Here is a 21,620-nt window from a genome sequence, read left to right on the forward strand (position 1 = left end):
TGTTTGTTCAGAAGGTTCTCCATGCAACTATGGTGAATTACTGTATTTATCTAGACTCACCCTAGTTAACTAAGCCAATCTACTTTTCTCAGTTTACTTAGACACAGAGAGTTTATCCTAAACTTGTTACTCCCTTGGTGAGCATGGGTTTTATTTAAAGCTGGACAGTCTTGGGTTTGAAGCCAGCTCTATCAGCTGTGCACCAGGAGACTGAGTCATTTTGTCTGTCTTTGCTCTCAAGAATAGTAATACTGCAGATGAAGACATTAGGAATTGCATACATAAGGTGATAGGTCAAGATGCTGCTTAGATACTTTCTTTTTGAGAAAACAATAAATTAAAGAAGAGTAAGGAGAGAAAAGGGTGGGGATGGGCATTCCAAGCAGATAGAACTAGAAAGTAAGTGGGAGTACTGATTTACACTAGTATCTAACAAACTGACTTCAAAATTAGAAGAAATAAGAAGGGTCATTTTGTAATGGTTCACAAAACAGTCTATCAAGAGGATGTAACAATGCTAAACACACACACACACACACACACACACACACACACACACACACACACATGACATTGGATCACCCAATTTCATAAAACAAACACTATGGATATAAAGTTACAGATGGAACTTAACACAATGACAGTGGATGATTGCACTAGCCTACTCTTCCCCACAAATGGGTCACAGAGACAAAACAGGAACAACAAAGAAACATCAGAATATTCATTCTGCTCAGCAGCTCAAGCTGCTCTCTCTAAAAGAGATCACATTTTAGGATGCAAAGCAAGTCTTAATGGAAACACAAACACTGGAAGAATTTCTTGAATTCTATTTGATCACAGTGGGATAAAATTAGAAATGAGTGTCAAGCAAAGTTCTGGAACAGCTCACTATTTCAGGAGAGTTAAAAAGTCCTAGAATTGTTTGAAAATTAAAACACAATAGTGATCTGTGGGACACACTGAAAGCAGTTCTAATAGGAGGTTTATAGTAGTTATTAGTGCACACATTGTGGGGAAAAGCCAGAAAAATCTCAAGTAGACCATTTGATGATGCTCCTCATGGTCTTATAGAAAGAAGAACAAGCCAAACACTGAATCATGGAAGGAAAAATAAAAATAAAAATACGAAGGTAGAAGTTAATGAGATGGAAATAAAAAGAATATTGCTATTGCAACGGATCAACAAAACAAAGGGCTGATTCTTCCCAAAAGATAAACAACATTGACATACTTTTAGCCAAACTAGCCAAAAGACAGAGACGACCCAAATTAGTCGAGTGAGCTGGTGTAAATGAAGACACTGTCACAGCTATTGTGGTAATCCAGAGAGTCACCAGAGCACACCTGGAAAGCTCATGTTCCAATAACTTGGAGACTCTACGAAATGAATGTATTTCTAGACACTTATGAACTACCAAAATTAAACCAAAGGGATCTAAACAACTCAAATATGTCTGTGAGCAAGGGAATTAAAATAACAAGAGTCCCCCAACTAAAAATGTCCAAGCCCAAGTAAGTTAACTACTGTATTTTATTTTCTAAAAAAAAAAAAAAAAAAAGGTAGATGGACATCCTCTAGTACAACATGACTATTTCCATTGTGACCACAGCAGCTGTGACTGTCCAAGAGACGCTCCCAAGATCAGGCCTATTGATACCTCCTCACAGAAGTGGGGTTTCGATTTTCTACTTTCCATATTATGGACTGTTTGTTGTTCTTAAGAGTAATTTTTTTGGTTAGTCAATAGGGAATATACCAGACCTCCCTCACAAGATTGCTGTTAGGATTAATTCAGATAAAACATTAGTACTTAGTAAAGTACTTGGCTCTCAGGACATGAGTTGATATCACACTGTCCCTTGGTATTAGAGATGTTATGACTAGTTTTAGTGTTGTCTCTCTCTTATTCCATGATCAGAGAGGCCAACAGAAACACTTGGCTGATCTAAATACAGCAGTGGGAAACAAAATGTAACCCAAATGCTTGCCAGGCATCCAATGCCCTTCCCATTTCATCCCGCCTCCCGCTACAGATTCCCATCAATAGCCATTTACCGCATGCGATATGATCCAGTCAAAGCAAACTGTCCTCAATATCCTCATACCAAGTGGTTTGTCATTCCCTTTTTGTCTTATGCATTTTCTTCTGTCCTCAACATTGGGGAAAAAATACACTCCTTCAACAAAGTCCAACTCACATGACGTCTTCTTTTTGATATCTTTCTCCATGTGTCTCACCAAGTGTGAACATAACAAAGCATGGTTATATTCCCTCTGTGCTTATTTTAAAGGATAGAAAAAAATCAGTATTGTTTGTCTCCCTTCCCATCTCCTTCTCAATTATCTTAAAGGAGAGGAAGGTCTCCAATGTAGTCTTTATTTTTTCAAATAGAGCATAGGTGGGAATGTAAATTATATAAGCAGAGAGAGTGTAAAATTGTACTGCTTATGGGAAATAGAGAGGGAACATAGATTGGCAAGCTATGTTAAACTAAAGGGGCAGAAGGCTAGAGAAGGAAAAGGATGGACATTCTAGGGGAGAGAGATGACAGAGATATGGCTAACATCCATTTGACCAATGGTTAAAAATCTGCAAAGATCAGTATTTTATTTTCTAAGTGATGGGCCACAGCAACTCTTGCTTAAGAAAGCAAGATAGTCAGCTCTGTGGGAGAGACTCATTCTGGGCCAAGGCGATAGACTGGACAGTGACACCAAGATTATTGGAAGTGTGATGAAGCACAATGATGTTGGAAGCATTTCTGTAGCCTGGCCTATTGTGGGTAGGGTGTAGGCTGTATGAAAACATGGGGGTACCTGGAGAAAGTACCCCTACTCAAATCCAAACAGAACTTTGAACAAATATGAAAGAATAAGAGAAGGGAGAGGTAGAGGACCAAGGTCACAATTATACTTGCCACAGTGGCGTGACTAACAGAGGATGTAGAGAATGTAGTATAGGTAGGCATCATTCTCCAGGCGACATTGGAACAAAGGCTCAAATAAGCAGGACAGTGAGTCACTCAGGTACCTAGAGAAGAAGTATCTGGGACAAAGAACTCTCTCGCACTGTCCTTGAGGAAGGAAATGCCTGCTATGTCGGAAGAACATGAGAGGGGCAGTAGCTGCTACAGAGCAAGCAAGAGGGATGGTGGAAGCAGCTGAGACCAAAAAGGCTAACATGGTAGATGAACTGGGGCTTCCTAGCCTGTTGTAAAGATGTGGGCTTTTATACCCAAGGTAACAGGGAGCCCTTGCAGCAGCGGAGAGATACGGCTTATGTATTAAGAAGATCACCTTGGTCATTGTGTGAAAGGTTGGAGTGGAAGGCGGCAAGAATGGAAACAAAAAGACCACCAAGCTCAGGTGGTATCAGTAGAAGTGATGAAAAATGTTTGTATATTTAGGAGACAATAGATTAGCAATAGGTATGGAACACAAAGGGATAATGGGGACACTTGGGGATACCAGTGATTCTAGCCTCAGCATTTCTTTCACCTGCACTGTGTAATCTGCCTGCATTCATAAGTATAAAAGTGGGATCGAGTCACAGGAGTATTTTTGAACCTCTCTGTAATTGTCTTCTTCTATGAGTTTGGAATCATAACAATAGTGATCTCAAAATATTGGTAGCACTAAATTAATAAATCCTAGTAAACTGCTTAGAACTCCACCTGGGAAACAATAAGTGACTTTTCCCTCCTGATTGTATTGGGTATTTGGGAAGCTCAGCTCATCCCATCTGTACTGACTCTCAGTTTGGACTTTGTCTAGGTGCTCTCTGATGGGGTTTGACCTGAATCGTCACTGGCTGGATCCCTCTCCATGGGCCCATCCCACCCTGCATGGAGTGAAGCAACTCATCATCAAGATGTACAATGACCCAGTGAGTAGCAGGATGCCCTTGACAGCTGCTGGCCAATGGCTGGATCTGGGGATGAGAAAATCCTCAGGCAGATTTAAATTAGGGTTACATGAGCAAAATCAGGAAGTTACTAACCATGCACGTGTCTGAATTTTACAGGTCCAGTGTCTTCTCCCAGCCCTTTCTTTACCCAACCTCTCATAACTATTAACTCAGTTGCAGTGGTATAATAGAATGAAGGAAATACATTGTAGCACATCTTTATTTCTCAAGGCTCATGATGATAAGCCAAAGAAATGCAACTTTAATTAGTATAAGAAAAATAGAGAATCTAATGGAACACCAGCAGTGTATAATATACTTGAAGGGTGTAGGCTGGCCTACTCCACACATAAGGAACATGGCTGCCATGTGTCCCATCTGGTGACTCCCACTTCTACCTTGACTTGCTCTCATCTTACAAAAAGATTAGCTGGCCTAGTTTGGAAGGCACATATACCTCTGGGCAATGGGGTAGTTTAAGACGCAATAATGTATAAAGATGGCACAGTCTTGGGGCCCATGTGGTTGGATTTGGGGCTCTGGTCCTGGAGAAGAGGAGGGCCTACTATTCTGGAAGAAAGAAGGAAACCATACAGACAGAGCTGCACTATGTTCTTGCAGAGGAGCAAGTTGTTGCAGTGAGAAATAAGAGAAGACAATGGGCATTTGTAGTGTAGAGAAGGAGACAGATGAGAGTCATCCTTTCTGAAGAGCTATCAGCAAAAGGGCATAGCAGACCTTTGTGCCTAGGAATGATGGTATGGTTGGACATAGGTAAGGGCATAGGAAATAGAATTTTGTAGCAAGTTACAGCTGCCCCAGGATGGAGTGTATGACCTGGGAGCTTTCCCTTACTGAAAGTATTCAAGGTGAAGTGAAACTATACTGTCAAAAATGGTGCAATTGTTTGAACGACATTCTAATAAAATTACACACAAGTCCTTCCCAGCTGTGATGGTAGTGATTTTGATGGCCCCTTAAGTGCATATCAAGTGACAGATGGTGGTACTAAGGCAGATTTCCAGAGTTGGGGTATTTCAGAGATGTACCAGTGTGACCTGTTCTGCTTACTCTGCTGAAGGTGCCAATAAAAATGGAGCTAATTAGAGAGCAACATAAAGCTGTGGTTAAAGAGAAATACATATATTAGAGCAAAGATCAGTGACCTTGGTTTTAACACTATCATTTTATTTTAAAAAAATCATTTTACTTTGTGTGTGTGTGTGTGTGTGTGTGTGTGTGTACATATAATTTCCACAGCATGCATATGGTGGTCAGAGGACAACCTGTGGGAGTCCATTCTCGCCTTCCACTATTTGGGTGTTGAATAATCCAATCAGTTCATCAGGCTTGGGAGAAGTGCTTTTAACCACTGAGCGATCCCACTGGCTCAGGAGCCAGCATTTTCTTGATTATGGCTACGAGTTCTTCCTTCCTGGGTTCTTTGATAGACCACTTTTTGTCAGGGCTTGCACTGCCACAGCTTTAGTACATGACTTCCTTCTCCAGCTCATCCTTGGCACAGTAGAAAGCCAACTGTGTGCATCTAACCCACTTACTACTCTAGGCTGTCCTATCTCTGTAACTTTCAGAGAGTAGGGCTGCATCATATTTTCCCAGAAAATACCTGTAATCTTCAGAGTTCTCTCCCCTGCCTCCAAACTTCTCTATTGGTTCTTGTCTTCCCAGTAGAGTGTCATGGCTTCTCTTGCTGCTGCCTCCTTCTCAGGGAGAATAGCTGGACTGTTAGGTTTCCTCATCTGGCTAGTGAAAGATGTGCAACATCTGCTTGTTGAACTGGATTGGATTGAACATGACACAATCTATTGTACCAAGTGTAATACTGTTGGTAGATAAAAAACTGTCATCCATAGATAGGATGCGATAATAAGGCATGAAAGACTGGATTCTCTGGGTCAGCAGATGCAACAGAGTGGGCTCACTGAACAAAGCGGTGTTTTAGATGAATCCAAAGAAAAGAGCTGGTGGAAAGGACATGGACAGTAGAGAGACTATCTTAGACAATGTTCTATTGCTGTAAGAGACACGATAACCATGGCAATTCTTATTTTAAAAGCATTTAATTGGGACTTGTTTACAGTTTCATCGTGGCAGGAAGCATGGTGACACATAGGCAGATATGGTGCTGGAGAAGTAGCTGAGACTTCCACATTTGGATCTGCAGGCAATAGGAAAAAAACCACTGAGTTTGTCTTGGGCTTCTGAAACCTCAAAGCCCAACACCGGTGACACACTTCCTCCAACGAGGCCACACCTCCTAATCCTTTCAAATAGTGCCACTCCCTAAACATTTAAAAAATGAATCTGGCCAGGCGGTGGTGGCGCATGCCTTTAATCCCAGCACTCGGGAGGCAGAGGCAGGCGGATCTCTGTGAGTTTGAGGCCAGTCTGGTCTCCAAAGTTGAGTTCCAGGAAAGGAGCAAAGCTATACAGAGAAACCCTGTCTCAAAAAACCAAACCCCCCCGCCCAAAAAAAAAGAATCTGTGGGGAACTATTCTTATTCAACCCACCACAGAGACACAAGAAAAGCAACTCAAATGGTTAAAGAGGAAGATATTTGAGCTTGCCACCACCATCATCAATTCGAAGCTATCAGTTTGCTCACAAATGACTAGATATTCATTTGTGTTCCAAAACATGGCACAGGGAAAAATGAGTTGTAGAGATATTAGGGCATTGCTGATGACACATATTGACTTATCATTGGCTGTTTAGCTGGCAAATGCTTGGTTGCTAAGACAACAGTATAAGCTACTTTCTTCCCAGAAATCCACACCTTTCTGCCCCAAACAAGGGCATTATAAGGAGTTGAGTTGACTCCAACTAGGATTTCTGACCCCACACTTTCCTCTTTGTTCCTTTTATCCTCACTGCTTTTTTTGTGGGGTGAACTGCTTCATATAGCATGCACATATTCTCTCAAAGCTTCCACGAGTCTGAAATGTGGGAACAGCCTTGCTGTTCTGTGCTCAGGAGCTCAGAAAGTGCCAAGCAGAGTACCCATTTTGGCTGTGAGTATATCTGAGGCTTGGTCTTTGACTCCATTACTTTCTTCCTTCTTTTCACAGATATTTATATACCACATTTCTATATTCCAGACATTGTAGTTCTTATATAGAGAACACTCTAAATTTGCAGTATAGTAGAGAAATAGACATTAAACAAGTAACTGCTGGGAACACATATTTTAAACATGTGGGAATTCTTTAACCACAACAAGCACTAAGTGGGGGTAGAAGCAGAATGGTGCTAAGCCTTGGCCTTGCTGGGGTAGTTCCAGCATATATCCATTGTCCTAGAATGTACTCTTAAAAACATCCTGATTTGGATAACGAATTAGACATTCTTTCTTGTTAAAAGCCATTATAATGAAGGTACCTAGTACAGTACTGATGTGTGTCATCTAGTACAGTACTAATATGTAGCAGATTCAGATTCACAGTTTGAGTGAATCTGCAGGCATCTTTGTGTCCAGTTGCAAACATTGCAGAGCCCAGAGGTATATGCCCTAATACCATGATATGTATTTCTGCTCATAATCTTCCGTGTCCGATACATGTATACATACACATAATGGCTTGGTTCCAAGCAGCTGAACTATACAAACTATCAAAAAGCTCCCGTTTTCTTCTCTTCTCTCCTCTCCTTTCCCCTCCCCTCTGCTGATCTCCCCTCTTCTTTCCTCCCCTTTCCTCTTTCCTTCTCTCCCATTCCCCCACCTCCCTCCCTCCCTCCCTCCCTCCCTCTCCTGGCACAGTCTTGCTGTGTAGTCCAATTTGGTCACAAACTTAAAATCCTCCTGCCCCAGCCTCCTGAGAGATGGGATCCATAGGTGTGTGTACTCTACTCAGCCAGACTTGGATCTAAGCCATGAGATCTGAGTATCACTACTCCACTGCTATGTGAATAACTGTCATTCGCCTGACATCCCTGCTGAAGCAGATGCTCCAGTGCAGCCCCATGGAGAAAGGCTTCACAGAAGTACATTGTATGGAGGGAGATGGAGGGTGTGAAAGCTCAGCCTAGGAGGAAATACTGGGATGATGCAGGGAAGATACCCAGGGAAGGGAAAGCTTCCTAGGTAGAAAACTCCAGTGTCCCAATCCTTGATTGGGAGGCAGACTCAGTAGACTGAACTAGGAGTAGACAGAAGGACAAAGGGACAGCTATATGATTTAGGGAGTAATGTGGGATTTATTTTTCATTGGGTTTAAGCAGGTGAGTGACAGGATCAAGTTTGTGTTTTAGAAGAGCCCCTCTGGTGAGGATGCTTTTAAGGGTCCAGCCTAGGGATTGGGAGAATGCCCTGTTAGCCTGCTGCTATTAGAAGGAGGGAAGAGAGGAGGGAGGGAAACATAAGGACTGTTGGTTGTGGTCAATGGGAGAGGAAGAAGTTTGCAAGATGCCAGTGGTTTGGATTGGGCCACACTGTGGATATGCTACCCTTCCCTGAGAATGCCAGGAAAATTAACATGCACAGGAGAGGTAACAGGTGACACAGGACATTAGATGTGTTCTGTTTTAAGTTAAGTAGGAATAAAACGTACAATCTGCACTTTGAGTCACTGGAAGGAGCCATTCCATGTTCTTCTCAGTGGACAATGACAGCCTACTGTCCTCGTGTTAGTGGTGGTATTTGCTTCAAAGGCTGCTTTTCTAGACCCAGGCTCACTAAACCCTTCACTCCAATGAGGATGTTTGATGTTAAATTATGCTCTTGAAAAAGGTGTGTGTAACCCAGAGGACTACACTGAGCCGAGTTATAAAGTGTTCCATGTTCTGCATCCTCCATTATAGCTCCCTCTGCACAGGGTGACTCTTGTTTACTAGCTGTGATCGATGGCTCCCTGAGGGCAGAGTCTGGCTGATTTGTCAGGGTCCCTGGTGTTCAGCAGAGCTCTGACTGTGAGTGAGCAGGTGCTCGGCATAAATGTTGAGCAAGTAACAGAGTAAGCCTAGGTCCCCTGTGCCTTGGCTTTAGATTTCTCTGAAGAAGAGCATTTGTGTGCAAACCCTCCTCTCCCAAAGCTACCTTTCTATCACCATTACTGTGCTCTCTGACTGTGAAACTGATCTGGTGACACAAACCCTCTCCTGAGTTCACCTGCGACCTGCTGAGATCATCCCAACCCCCAAGGGACAGAAGCAGAGATGATGTCACCCAGTGCCTTTCCTAGAACACACAGGCTTCACATCATCTTTGGTGACTCACTCCGCCCTTAGACTCTGCCTACTCCATCTTACATAACCACTATTGAGATTTGATACCTCTGACCACCAAAGACTCTCTTTGGCTTCAGTCCCCAACTTGCCCCTACCAACTGATTCGACTTGTTCAGGGATATCACTTAGGCATTTTTGGTAGGTACCTTTAGTGGGGTGAAGACCAAGGGAACCAATTTCAGTCTTTCCTTCCATTTTGATTTTAAGCTTTGGCCTCTTCATAGTAAGTAGGAGTAGAAATGACATCCCCATTTGGGCAAGAGCTCATCCCCTCACCAGGAGAGTGTCACATTATTATAGTACACACCAGAATATGAAAATGACTATCACAAAATTAGCTACTCTCACATAAAGCCTTCCTCTGATATCTACATCCAGTTATGACCTTAAGACCAAAAGTAAGCTGATCTCTAGGTGAACTTCCAAGGACCATCCACCTGCAGCTCTGCATACATTTAAAGTCTACCTATAAGATACATCCTGATTAGCATTTTTATTTAATGATGCTAAATCAAAAAGGTATCATTTTCTCTAAAAAAAAAACACAATACATTCCTCAGTGTTAGCATAAGCAAGACCTCTGGGTAAATTCTGGGGTATAGAAATTGATGGGTGAGTTGCAGGGGAGAGCTCCAGGCCAGAAAGGTCTAAGGCCAGTGCCTTAGACCAAAATATTAAGGAGGGTGTGTTATAAGAAACAAACTACAGTACTTTAGAAATCTGGGGCTGGGGAGACTGTCCCAAGTGGGCCTGGAGGTGGGTGGTGTCAAGGGAACTTTGACAATCTACATTGTAGACAGAGCTTTAAGAGTAGGTAATACTTCATGAGGTAGCTGTAAATTTGGAGAGGAAAGAGATTTCAGGAAAAGAAGAGCAGGCATTCTAGGAGAGAATGGGGGTGGGAGACCTGGCTGTTGGAACTAGCCTGTAGGACTTATCATGAGCCTCTCTGCAGGGGCAGGTGAGGGGCTGTATGAGGAAGCGCATGTGTGAGTTTGCACATCAAGCCAAGGAATTAAAATTGAAGCAGTCATCAGACATTGCTTTAAATAGATTTTAGCTGAATTAAATATCGTGGCTGTAAAAGAAAAGTTAAAGGTAATGGAATAAAATACAGCCTGTCAGGAATATTCCAGCGTATGCCCCCTCTCAATCCTGAGAAGTAAAACAGTCGAGGGAGGGCCAAAAGCTGGTGAAGCAAGAAAGACATCAAAGAGGAATATTTCCAGCCGTTCAGTTCCTCACCCAAGAAACCACAGGGTCTCATTCTAAAAGTGAAATCCAACAAGGTCTCTCTCCCTTGCTTTAGAACCTCCCAACGACTCCCTATACCTACCACAGAAAAGCCAGCATCCCCTGACATGCTGTTCAAGGCCATACCTGCTCTGTTCGTTTTCTGTGCCCCCAGGACCTAGCAGAGAACCTGGTACTGCAGAGAATGTTCTGGTGAATGATGAATGAACCCATGAATAAAGAATAGGTGCTTCATAAAACTACTGAGGCTGCAGCATGCAGAGTGGATCAAAGGAGCCCAGGCCACGAAGGTAGAACACAGCCCAGTGTAGCACTGTTGCAGCAGTGTGGGTGAAGGACACCCAGATCTGCTTTCGGGGAGCCAAGGAAGCTACTGATCACTCCATTGTCCCAAAGTCACTCCAAACCTAAGGGCTGATTTTTTTCCCAGTGGTTTCTACACTCCAAGGTGATTTTTTCTTTCTTTTCCTGGAAAAGAAAAGCCCCCTCAGCCACTGCTGGCGTTGCTATAACAACTTGGCTGCAGCTCTTTACACAGATCCATTTCCTTAAATCATTTAAGGAAAATTAGCTGCCATAACAACATGGAGCAGCTTTGAAAATAGAGCAACACAGGGCTGGGTGGCTCCTCCTCCATCCTGCGCCTTCTGGAGTCTTCCAGATAAGCTGCTCTCTTTCTATCAAATAAATAAATAAATTATAACACATTACTTTACAAACAAAGAAGTTGGTGACATGGTCAAATAACAGACATAGAACTGTCACCCATTCACACCTACCCGTGGAGTACACAAAAATAGATACAAGTACCATAAAGAAACATGTAGGAAAATGGATACATGTTTCCATTATACATAAAATGGAAAACACATATAAAAAATACTCATGGTAAATAGAAGCTGACACATAGGCAAGTGAGGGGATGGAGATGATTACACAAAGGATTTGAGTGCCAACACAGTGGCAGCCTCTGCTGTGTCACTCACTTAAAATGGAAAGACAAAGTCTATGGTTCTTATGAACTGTTTTTAAGGTGAGAAAGGTTCTGGGTCAGCATGCAAGGGGGTCCTGAGATGATGGCACTCTCCTCCTCCTGGGATGTCTGTATGTTCATAGCTGCCAGGCTGCTTAGTGCCTGGTCTGGGAGGGGGACAATCCTACCTGAGAGATGGGGGGGGGGGTGATCTCATTACCATCCCTACTTGTAGGCCAAGTAGAAGACCAGGAAGAGCCATGTCATTTTGAATACAACAATTCTTTGTTCCACATGGCAAATTTTACCCCTCTGTGCAAAGAGGCAGCAGCACCACAGCCATGGAAGACCATATCCTTGAGACATTTGAGCCTCACTGGGTCCTCAGGACATCTGGAAGCTGAACAGGAGCTCCACATCTTTGTTCCATGTCCAGATCCATGTCCAGATCCATGATGATATTACCCTAGTGTACCTGTAGAGCAGCTGAAACTCTGTGGGGTTTTACTGTGTAGCTAAACTACTCATTTTCTTGGAACTCTCAGGCAAGTGACCCCTCAAATCCAGGCCTTTAACTGCTCAACTATATACCATGTGAGTCAAAGAATGATCTCCAAGGAATCATTCCAGATACATAACCAGTGTTGGTTTGGACTTAACCTATTGACTACACTGCATAATCCACTCACTGAGACAGAATTTCTACAAACCTCAGAAGTCCTGGATACTACCTGAGATGGTCTTCCTAATAAATGTCTGGAAAAGTGTTTAGCAAGAAGCTCTGTAGACTTGGCTTCTGAAGCTGCAGTGTGTCCCTCTGCTAGCAGGAAAGAATGACTCCTGGCCTACCTGCCTCAACTGTAGTGCAACAATCTCCTGATGTGTTGATCATAGAGCATTTTCTAAGGAAGAGTGATTACTGTCCTGGGCCAGAGTGGAAAGGAATATCCAGAATGTTGCCACCTGCTAGAGGTTTCATAAGGGGACAATTCAGTGTGTCCACAATACCACCGTAAGTCACACTTAGATATATTCAAGTATTTTCCCACTTCTTTCAACATGGCCCAGGAAATCAGTAAATAACTATGGAGGGGAAGGTTCAATATGGTAATACAAACTTGAAATAAATAAAATGTTGTTCAAGGACTCTAAGAAAAGAGGACTGTGATTCATGAAAATTTTATAGTTTGGGATAGTTTATAAAAGTTTAAGGATTTTGAGAAGAAACTATCATTTTTTTTTTGTAAAGGCAACTTATCCTACCTATAATAAAAACAAGAGTCCACTATTGGTTTGTTTTTAATAAAGTATATTCTAACTTTGGCTCTTTGGCAGAAAGCAAGGTGGAAAGATAACTCTCCTTCTTCAGAACAATATTCTTGTGGAACTGGTGGCCCTCTGCAACATCTTTCATCCTGAATGGCCCAAGGTGCCTCATATCAACACAACTGATTTCATACATCTTGCTCAATTTCATGGGAAACAACAGGGTTTTTGGAGGGTTATTTTTGAGTCAGGTCCATCTAACTCTTTATACCTTGATTCTCAGGAACCAGAATGTCTCTTGCATCTCCTGTGCTTTTATTAGGGCTAGTTACTGGGCATGTAAACCTTTATTAGCAGCATACAGGAAATGAAGCCATTATTGTATGCTTTTGGCTGAGCACTTTTCTCCTAGTCCCCACAGCTCTAGCTCCTGCATCCCACCATAAATTGTGATCTCTGAAGGCCTGGACTTGGCCTTCATCATTTCTATGTCCCTGACATTCAGTATAAAGTGAGGGTCTTCAAGGAATGTGGAGAGAGGGGTAAGGAAAAGGCCAGCAGTAAAGAAGAAATCCTCTCATTGAAACTTGAATTGTACCAGGCATAGTGACACATCCTTTAATCCCAGCACTCAGAGGCAGAGGCAGGAGGATTTCTGTGAGTTCAAGGCCAGCCTTGTCTACAGAGTGAGTTCCAGGATAGCCAGGATTGTTACACAGAGAAACTCTGTTTCAAAAAAACCAAAAAAGAAAACCAATTATAAAACCTGGATTGTAACATGAATGGGGTTCTACAGGATGGATAGGGAGCTACCATGGTAGCTCAGTGGGTAAAAGCACTTGACACAAGCATGAGGACTCGAGGTCCAATCTCCAGGATCCGTGTAAAACCATGAGCACTTGCATGTGCCTATGGTTCTAATGCTACTGTGGCAAGATGGGAGGCAGAGACAGGAAAATGCCTGGAAGCATCCAGGCCAACTAATCTGGCAGAGTCAGCAGCAAAGCAAGAGACCCTATCTCAAAACAAGGTGGAAGGTGAGGACCAACATCCACAGTTAACTGACTTCCACACATATAATGTGTGCACACACATACATACACACACACACACACACACACACACACACACACATGCATGCATGCACACACAGCATGGGGGGATTATTTAAAAATGGATAGACCTTTGATGACTAGTGAGGAAGAAGAATCTTCTACACAAGGCTGTAAAAATGGCTCAGTGGTTAAGAGCATTGGCTTCTCTTTAAAAGAACCCAGTTTTGATTCCCAGCATCCACCTGGTGGCTCACAACCATCAGTTCCATAGACTTCAACACCCTCTTCTGGCCTCTGCCATACCAAACACACACGGTACACAGCTATAAATGCAAACAAAGCACCCATACACATAGAATAAGTCTTCAAAAAATCTAAGCAAGAGACATTCTCCAAACCCTCCAGAACCCACCTCCAAGCCCATCTTTTCCCAAGTTTCTCTAGACGTTCCTCACACAGTACGACCCCACACTTTGCTTTTCTATAAATATTAATAACTCTGCTTTTTTTCTTTCTTTTTTTTTACCTATTGGTTTATTCCACAAATATTGACGGAGGTATTCCTTGGGCATGGTGCCTCAGTCTGAGCTCCTCTGGCCCAGGGGCTCCATGTTCTCAGCCACATTGCAAATCTCTCCAGCACAAGACTTGCCTTCTCATCCTTGTTACCTTGAACATGACCAGGTGGCCTGAAGAACACCCTGAGAAATCAGTCCCTTCTGAGTTGTTTGAGTGCTACATGTTCCTGACAGAGGAGGGCACACTCTTGCTCAAAATACACATTGTGCTACACTTCAGTGATAGTTGTTTGTCTCCTTTAGACTGAACATTTAAGAGAAGTTGAGTCTTTTTAATCTTCTTTCCACATTTCCTAGCACAGTTCACCCCTCCATAGACCACAAATGAAGGCTTGGAAAAAGAAATCCTGACAAAATCTCCCTCATTCCACCTGTCAATTCCCAGAAAGACAGCACAGAAGAAACCACACAGTATTTCAAACACGTGTAACCCCCTCTCTGTGTGTTGTGTTTCTATGGACGTGTTGTCTTCTCCTTTTTCTTGCTTCTCCCTGTTATAAAGAACTCCTGAATATGGAGGGTTTTTTCTCACATATCTTTAATTCCAGCACTAGAGGTAGGCAGGGGCAGGCAGATCTCTGAGTTTGAGGCCAGCCTGGACTACAGAGAGAGTTCTAGGAGAGCCAGGGCTACACTGAGCCCTGTCTTAAAAAACCAACAAACAAACAAACAAAAAAAGATATGAATTTTTTCATATTTAAATTTTAGAAATTCTGAAATTTGAGTCCAGCATTGTAGAAACCTCTCTTGAATTCATAAATATGAAGCTCTTCCCTTCACACAATCTGTTACCACTATTTATTCTTTAGACCTTGGCTTCTCAGATAAACCAAGCTTTGGTCCCATTCTCCATGTATCACAGCCACTGATAAACTAAACTACTATGAACTGAAAAGGGGATCTGGACATGGTCTGGCACTTGAGTTTACCTCCAAATCAACGCTTCTCATTTGCTTACACCATCTATTTTCACCCCTCCCACACCCTTCCCCTTCTGTGCCCTTGTCTCAGCATGTGAGATCTGTGTACAGCCTGACACCCCCATCAGGCACCAAGCTGAGGAGGTCTGTAACAGAGGACAGGTTACATTTTAGGATGTTTTGTGTTTAGCATGTGTGGAACTTTTTAGAGAGTTATTTTTGGTTGTTGTTGTTGGGAGGCTCTGGAGCCCAGGATGAATTCATGCTGGTACATCAAATAGCATATTGCATTTCAGAAACTGGCCTTAGCCATGGGAAATCAAGTAAGCCAGATGCCTAATTACTCCATTATTTACTGTGGTGGAGAGAGCTGAATTCTGATGAAAAGACCAGACTAATCACGGCTTCCAGCAAGAACCGAACAGTTTAACCTTTTATCAGGAAATTACCCCTATCCTCCTAAAGTATTAATGCCCATTTCCCTAGTCCCACACCACTCCCAAATGTCTGATTGTAAGGAGGCTTATCAGCCTGAACACAGCCTGAACCTCTGGCCAATGAGCCTCTATGCTCTCACATTCCTTAAATCATTGAGGGGTTCCTGCTGTATTACTTCATGACTGGTAAAGAGTGTGGATAAAAGAGGAACTTCCTTGTACCTTCAAAGGCAAAAAGGCATTCATTCACCCATTCAGCAAACATTTCCAGAGCATATGCACTGTACACTGGAGCACCTCCCTTAGAAGATCTAGGTGAGGGCAGTGGTCCTGGAGCTGTTTACAGAAAAACTTCCAGAAGCCTGAGGAAACCCCTCACAGGACTCTTCCTTTATAACAGAGCAGCTGAATTATGTGGTTAAGGACTCAAGCTTAGGCCTTGGTCTGAACCACAATTCAATACTCAAGGACTCAGCTATCCTGGGCAGGTCCCCTTAACTGTTTTAAGTTCCAGTGTCTTCATTTGTTGGGGAAGGAGTTGGTTGTTAGGATTAAATTTCTGAATTCCTGTAATTAGGTCAAAGCATTGTGCTATGCACATATCCTAAAAGGCACACCTAAAAAGAAATGGATGAAGGAGTCTTTTGGCAATGAAATATGCAAACTTGTGGTTAACATGGTTAACAACACCAGACAGGTCAACCTATGATCACGTACATGGTGGTGTGTTATGATGGACAAGGTCTCTGAGTGCCAATAAGAATAAATCATGGCTGAACCAGACTTAGGGTCATACAAAGCTCCCTGGGGGAACTGAGTCTAAAGAAATAGTCTAGTGTGAACAAGGATTTGCATAACAACATGGCAAGTGTTTCGAAGGATGAGTAGGAGTTGTTTAGTCAGCTTGGGAGGGGCATCGCCACAGAGCAAAGACTAGCAGGAAGAAATACTGGGGAGTTTGCAAGTTCAGCTGCTGGACTGGAGGAAGCATGGGAGGAAGGACAGAAGGCAAGACCAGGTTGAAGACAGAGACCTGTCAGTGACAAAGAGCCTTTGAGCTACCTCAATGTGTTTGTACTTGATTTGAAAAGTCACAGAGAACCACCAGTTAATAAGCAAGAGGATAGAATTCAAAAGAAGGGGGTAAAGGTCCTGTGTTTCTGGAGCTTGAACTATATACTATTGGGTTGGTAGCTTTGCCTCAGCAATTGTTTAACACTTTATAAACAAAGAAATAATCTGAAGAGTGAACGAAAATCTATGAGAAAGAGAGAGAGAGAGAGAGAGAGAGAGAGAGAGAGAGAGAGAGAGATCTCCACAGAATCAACATTCTTAAATAGTGGGGAAAAACTGAGGAAAATATAAATGCCTAGCAGTAGGAAACTGATTAAATGAATCACAATGCATTCATATAATGGATGTTTATAATGAGATTATAATATTGAGAACTGCACATGCTGTAATTTTAAGTGAAAAAAAGCAGACTGAGTTGCACATGTTTTATGATACAACAAACATAACAACTAGGTTTAAAACACACACACACAAATAGAATAGCAAACTAGATGTTAGCAGCAGAATTTCTAGGCACCAGGGTGGTCTCCCATTGTTTCTTAATATTTCTCAATAAATTTCCATAAGTACGTGTTATCTTTGCAACTAGAAAACATTGTGGAAGGATGAGGGGACCTGCTACATAGTTATGAACCACATTCAGTCATGTGGTTCTCCCAAGGAGAACAAGTCCCAACCCACATTACATAAGAGAACTGTGTCCAATACACAGCTTTTCATCTGCCCCTCTACCTGGCTAGCCCTATCCATCCATCCATCCATCCATCCATCCATCCATCCATCCATCCTGTGACTCTGGCTCTACTTGATTCTTTACCTCTATGAATTTGAATGGCCTTTTCTGTACCATCTCCTCAGGGGACTTTTGTAAAGATAAAAAGTCACTGGCTATGGTGGCAGAGGCCTGAGATTATAACATTAGGAAAGCCGGGGCAAGCAGACCTAAAGTTCAAGGCCAGCCGAGGCAATTGTCTAGTTACTTGTACTGTTTCTGTGGCAACATACCCAGCAAAAAACAACTTAAGGAAGGGAGAGTTTGGCTCACAGTATGAGAGTATAGTTTACCGAGATGAAGAAGTCATGGTGGCAAAAGCTTGAAGCAGCTCATCACATTGCATCCACAGTGATGAAATAGAGAGAGAGGAATGCTGTGGGCATTCCTCCCTTTTCAGTTCAGCAGCCCAGCCCATGAATGGACCACTCACATATAGGGTATGTCTTCTCACCTAATTAATCCCATGTAGAAACTTCTACACGTCTCTTAGGATATTCTAGATCCTGTCACGTTTGTTAACAATATTAGTCATCACAGCTACATAGTCAGACCCTACCTCAAAAAAAAAAAATTAAGAATGGTTTTTTTTCATAATAATGGCAAATAGTAAGCATTTAGTAAATATTAGCCTGTATTTTATTAACCCAAACATAGTAATATCCAATAGCTAATGTTTAATAATAATTACAGAAAGATCTCAGGACAATAATACTTACCAGACTCTTAAACCATACCATTTTAAAGATAATGATAGTTGTGATCATTGAAATAGCAGTGTGTAGGCCTGAAAAGACAGACTTTGAGGGGCTAATAGCCTTAGCTCAGCTCCTCTGGCCATTCCCAACCCCCACTCCTGACAAAGTCTTTCTTCTGTAATTGGGGTGTAGTCTACCCAGTCTCTCAAGTCTTTATCTCTTGGGGATTTTTGTATTTGTTCCATTTCCTTCTGTGTGGTTTTACAATTTAACTTGCAGAGGACAAATACATTCCTTCATTCCTGGGTTTGGGTTATGTGTTCATGAGAATGTTGGAGTCACTTGTGGTCATCCCTAAGGGCTAGCAATGTCAATGAGAGTCTTAAAATAAATATGAACAGCAACAAATGTTATCCTCCAGGTCCTCCATGGGTGATTCAGACAGTAGGTGCAACTTGGGCCTGGGTTTCCCTCAAAGACATTCTTAGAAGCTAGGATGCTAGAAGAGCCAGGACTTTGAAGGCAGAATTCTAAGCTTATAGGCAACAAGCAACTGAGACTGCTGCAGGACCAGTTGCTCTCACTGGCTGTGCCTCAAGGGCGTACCAAGGACAAAGCTTCCCTTTAAACCCCTCACATCATCACCTGGGCAGACTCCAAGGTTGGAAGATGGAACTAAATCAGGGTTCCAGTACAGTGGACAGTTTCCTTCCATTAAGAGTTCATTCCCGGGCTGAAGAGATGGCTCAGCCATTAAAGGCTAGGCTCACAACCAGAAATATAAGAGTTCATCCTCACATAGAAGACAGCTTATGCTGGAGAGGATGAGGAGCAAGAGGAACTCTCCTCTACTGCTGGTGGGAATGCAAGCTTGTACAGCCACTTTGGAAATCAATATGGTGCTTCCTTAGAAAATTGGGAATCCATCTTCCCCCAAGACCCTGTAGCACTCTTGGGCATATACCCAAGGAATGCTCAATCATACCACAAGGGCATTTGCTCAGCTATGTTCATATCAGCATTGTTTGTAATAGCCAGAACCTGAAAACAACCTAGATGCCCTTCAACTGAAGAATGGATATTGAAAATATGGTACATATACACAATGGAGTACTACTCAGCAGAGAAAAACAATGACATCATGAGGTTTGCAGGCAAATGGATGGATCTAGAAAAAAAAAATCATCCTGAGTGAGGTAACCCAGACTCAGAAGGACAAACATGGTAACATGGTATGTACTAACTCATAGGAGGATACTAGATGTAAAACAAAGATGACTAGACTGCTACACAACTCCAGGGAGGCTACCTAGAAAATGGGACCCTAGGAAAGATACAGGGATTGCCCAATGACAGAGAAATGGATGAGATCTACATGAACAACCTGGATGACAGTGGGAGTAATGAAGGGCAAGGGTCAAGGGAAAGAGAGCTTAGGGGAGCAGGAGATCCCAGCTGGATCAAGAACAGAAAGGGAGAACAAGGAATAACAGACCATGATAAATGATGACCACATGAGAACAGGAATAGGCAGAGTACTAGAGAGGTCCCCAGAAATCCACAATGATACATCCTCTGTAGACTGCTGGCAATGGTCAGGAGAAAGCCTGATCTGACCTGGTCTGGTGATCAGATAGCCAAATACCCTAACGGTCGTGCTGGAACTGTCATCCAATAACTGATGGAAGTAGATGCAGAGATCCTCTGCCGGGCCTCAGGTGGAGCTCCAGGAGTCCAGCTGTCGAGAAAGAGGAGGGACTGTAAGAGTATGAATTGTTGAGACCAAGATTGGAAGAGCACAGGGACAAATAGCCAAACAAATGGAAGCACATGAATTATGAGCCAGGGGCTGTCGAGCCCCAGCTGGATCAAGCCCTCCAGATAAGTGAGACAATTGAATAGCTTTAACTGTTTTCGAGGCACCCAGGCAGTGGGACTGGGACCTGCCCTTGGTGCATGAGCTGGCTGTTTGGAACCTTGGGCTTACACAGGGACACTTTGCTCAGCCTGGAAGCAGGGGACTGAACCTGCTTGTACTGAATCCACCAGGTTTAAATGAATCCCCAGGGGAGTCTTGGCTCTGGAGGAGATGGGAATGGAGGGGAGGGACTGGGGGAAAGCTGGGGGTGGGGGCAGGAGGGGGGAGGACAGGGGAACCCATGGTTGATGTGTAAAATTAAAACACAAATATAAATTTTTAAAAAAGGAGGGAAAAAAAAGAGTTCATCCCCAGGCCATGACCTTGAAACAACATCCAGTTGCTGTGTCATGGGTTGTTTGTACTGTTATTTGATTGCTACACACTCTTGCTATGTTGTCCAGGCTGGCATAAAACTGTCCTCTTGCCCCTGCTTTCTGAGTACTGGGATGACTGTAGATGTGTGCCACTGAACCCAGCCTACAGCATTTAAAATATATATATTGACGTTCATTTATCATGTGTGTGAGGGGGTGGTATGTGTGAAGGTCAGAGAACATCTTGTAGGAACACTTTCTCTCTATCCAACATGTGGGTTCCACTGATCAAACTTGAGTTGTCAGGTTTGACAGCAAGCCTCTTATTCAGCAAGCTATCTTGTCAGTCCTCAAGCAGTAATTTTTTTTTTTTAAACAGAGATCTTTGTTACATGGCATAAATAGCTCTTCAAGACTCTAAAGGGGAAAAGGGAGATGGTGCTGCAATTTATGTCCTGAGAATCTACAGACTTCCAGACGTTGTCTCCTCCAGTCTGTACATAAGCTCTAGGAAGTGGGTATTGTTAGCTGCATTGTCTGAGGTGAGAAAACAGAGGCTTCACGAGAATGCCTCTCTCCAGCTATAACCACTACAGGCGCACACCTTCATCATTCCACAGCACACCAATCTGCTGTGAACTCCCTGGGGAACAAAACCCTGTCACCTCTGCATGCTTTTGCAAACAACCAAGTGTTTAATACAGAAGTAAAATGTCGGGAGATAATGCTGGACATGTTGGCTTGCCTGTAACTTCAGCACTTGAGAGGTGGAGGCAGGAGAGTTGGGAGTTTAAGGCCAGCCTTCATGAAACCTTATCTCACAAACAACAACAAAAGCTGGGAAGATGGCTCATCGGTAAAGTGTTTGCCATGCAAGCATGAGGATCTGAGTTCTGATCCTCAGCACCCAAGGAAAAACCGGGTGTGCTGGCTCACCTTTTTAGCTCTAGCAATAGGCAAGTGGATCCCAAAGCTCATTGGCCAGCCAGCCTAGCTGAATCAATTAGCTTCAGGATAATGAAAGAGACTGTTTAAAAAAAACAAAAACAAAAAAACAAAAACAAGGTGGAGAACAATTTAGGAAGACACTCGACATTGACCTTGACTTCTACTCACAACACACATGTTTATATACATGTACACTGCCATGTACACATACCCACATGAACGTGTACATGTGCCACATGTCAACACACCTTGCC

The 21,620-nt window shown here is 42.9% G+C and overlaps 1 protein-coding gene across 3 annotated transcripts in view; it reads left to right on the forward strand.

Moving 5' to 3' along the window:
* The window catches only part of LOC118577112 (BEN domain-containing protein 5), a 1,024,598-nt gene that overhangs the window by 924,985 nt on the left and 77,993 nt on the right, over positions 1-21,620 (forward strand). For all 3 annotated transcript variants that reach the window (XM_036177158.1, XM_036177154.1, XM_036177155.1), the window contains one exon: positions 3,779-3,890. In XM_036177158.1, coding sequence (XP_036033051.1) covers positions 3,779-3,890 — 112 coding nt within the window. The remainder of the gene's footprint in view (positions 1-3,778; positions 3,891-21,620) is intronic.

This window comes from Onychomys torridus, chromosome 2 (genome assembly GCF_903995425.1).
Source record: "Onychomys torridus chromosome 2, mOncTor1.1, whole genome shotgun sequence".
Classification (NCBI taxonomy): domain Eukaryota; kingdom Metazoa; phylum Chordata; class Mammalia; order Rodentia; family Cricetidae; genus Onychomys; species Onychomys torridus.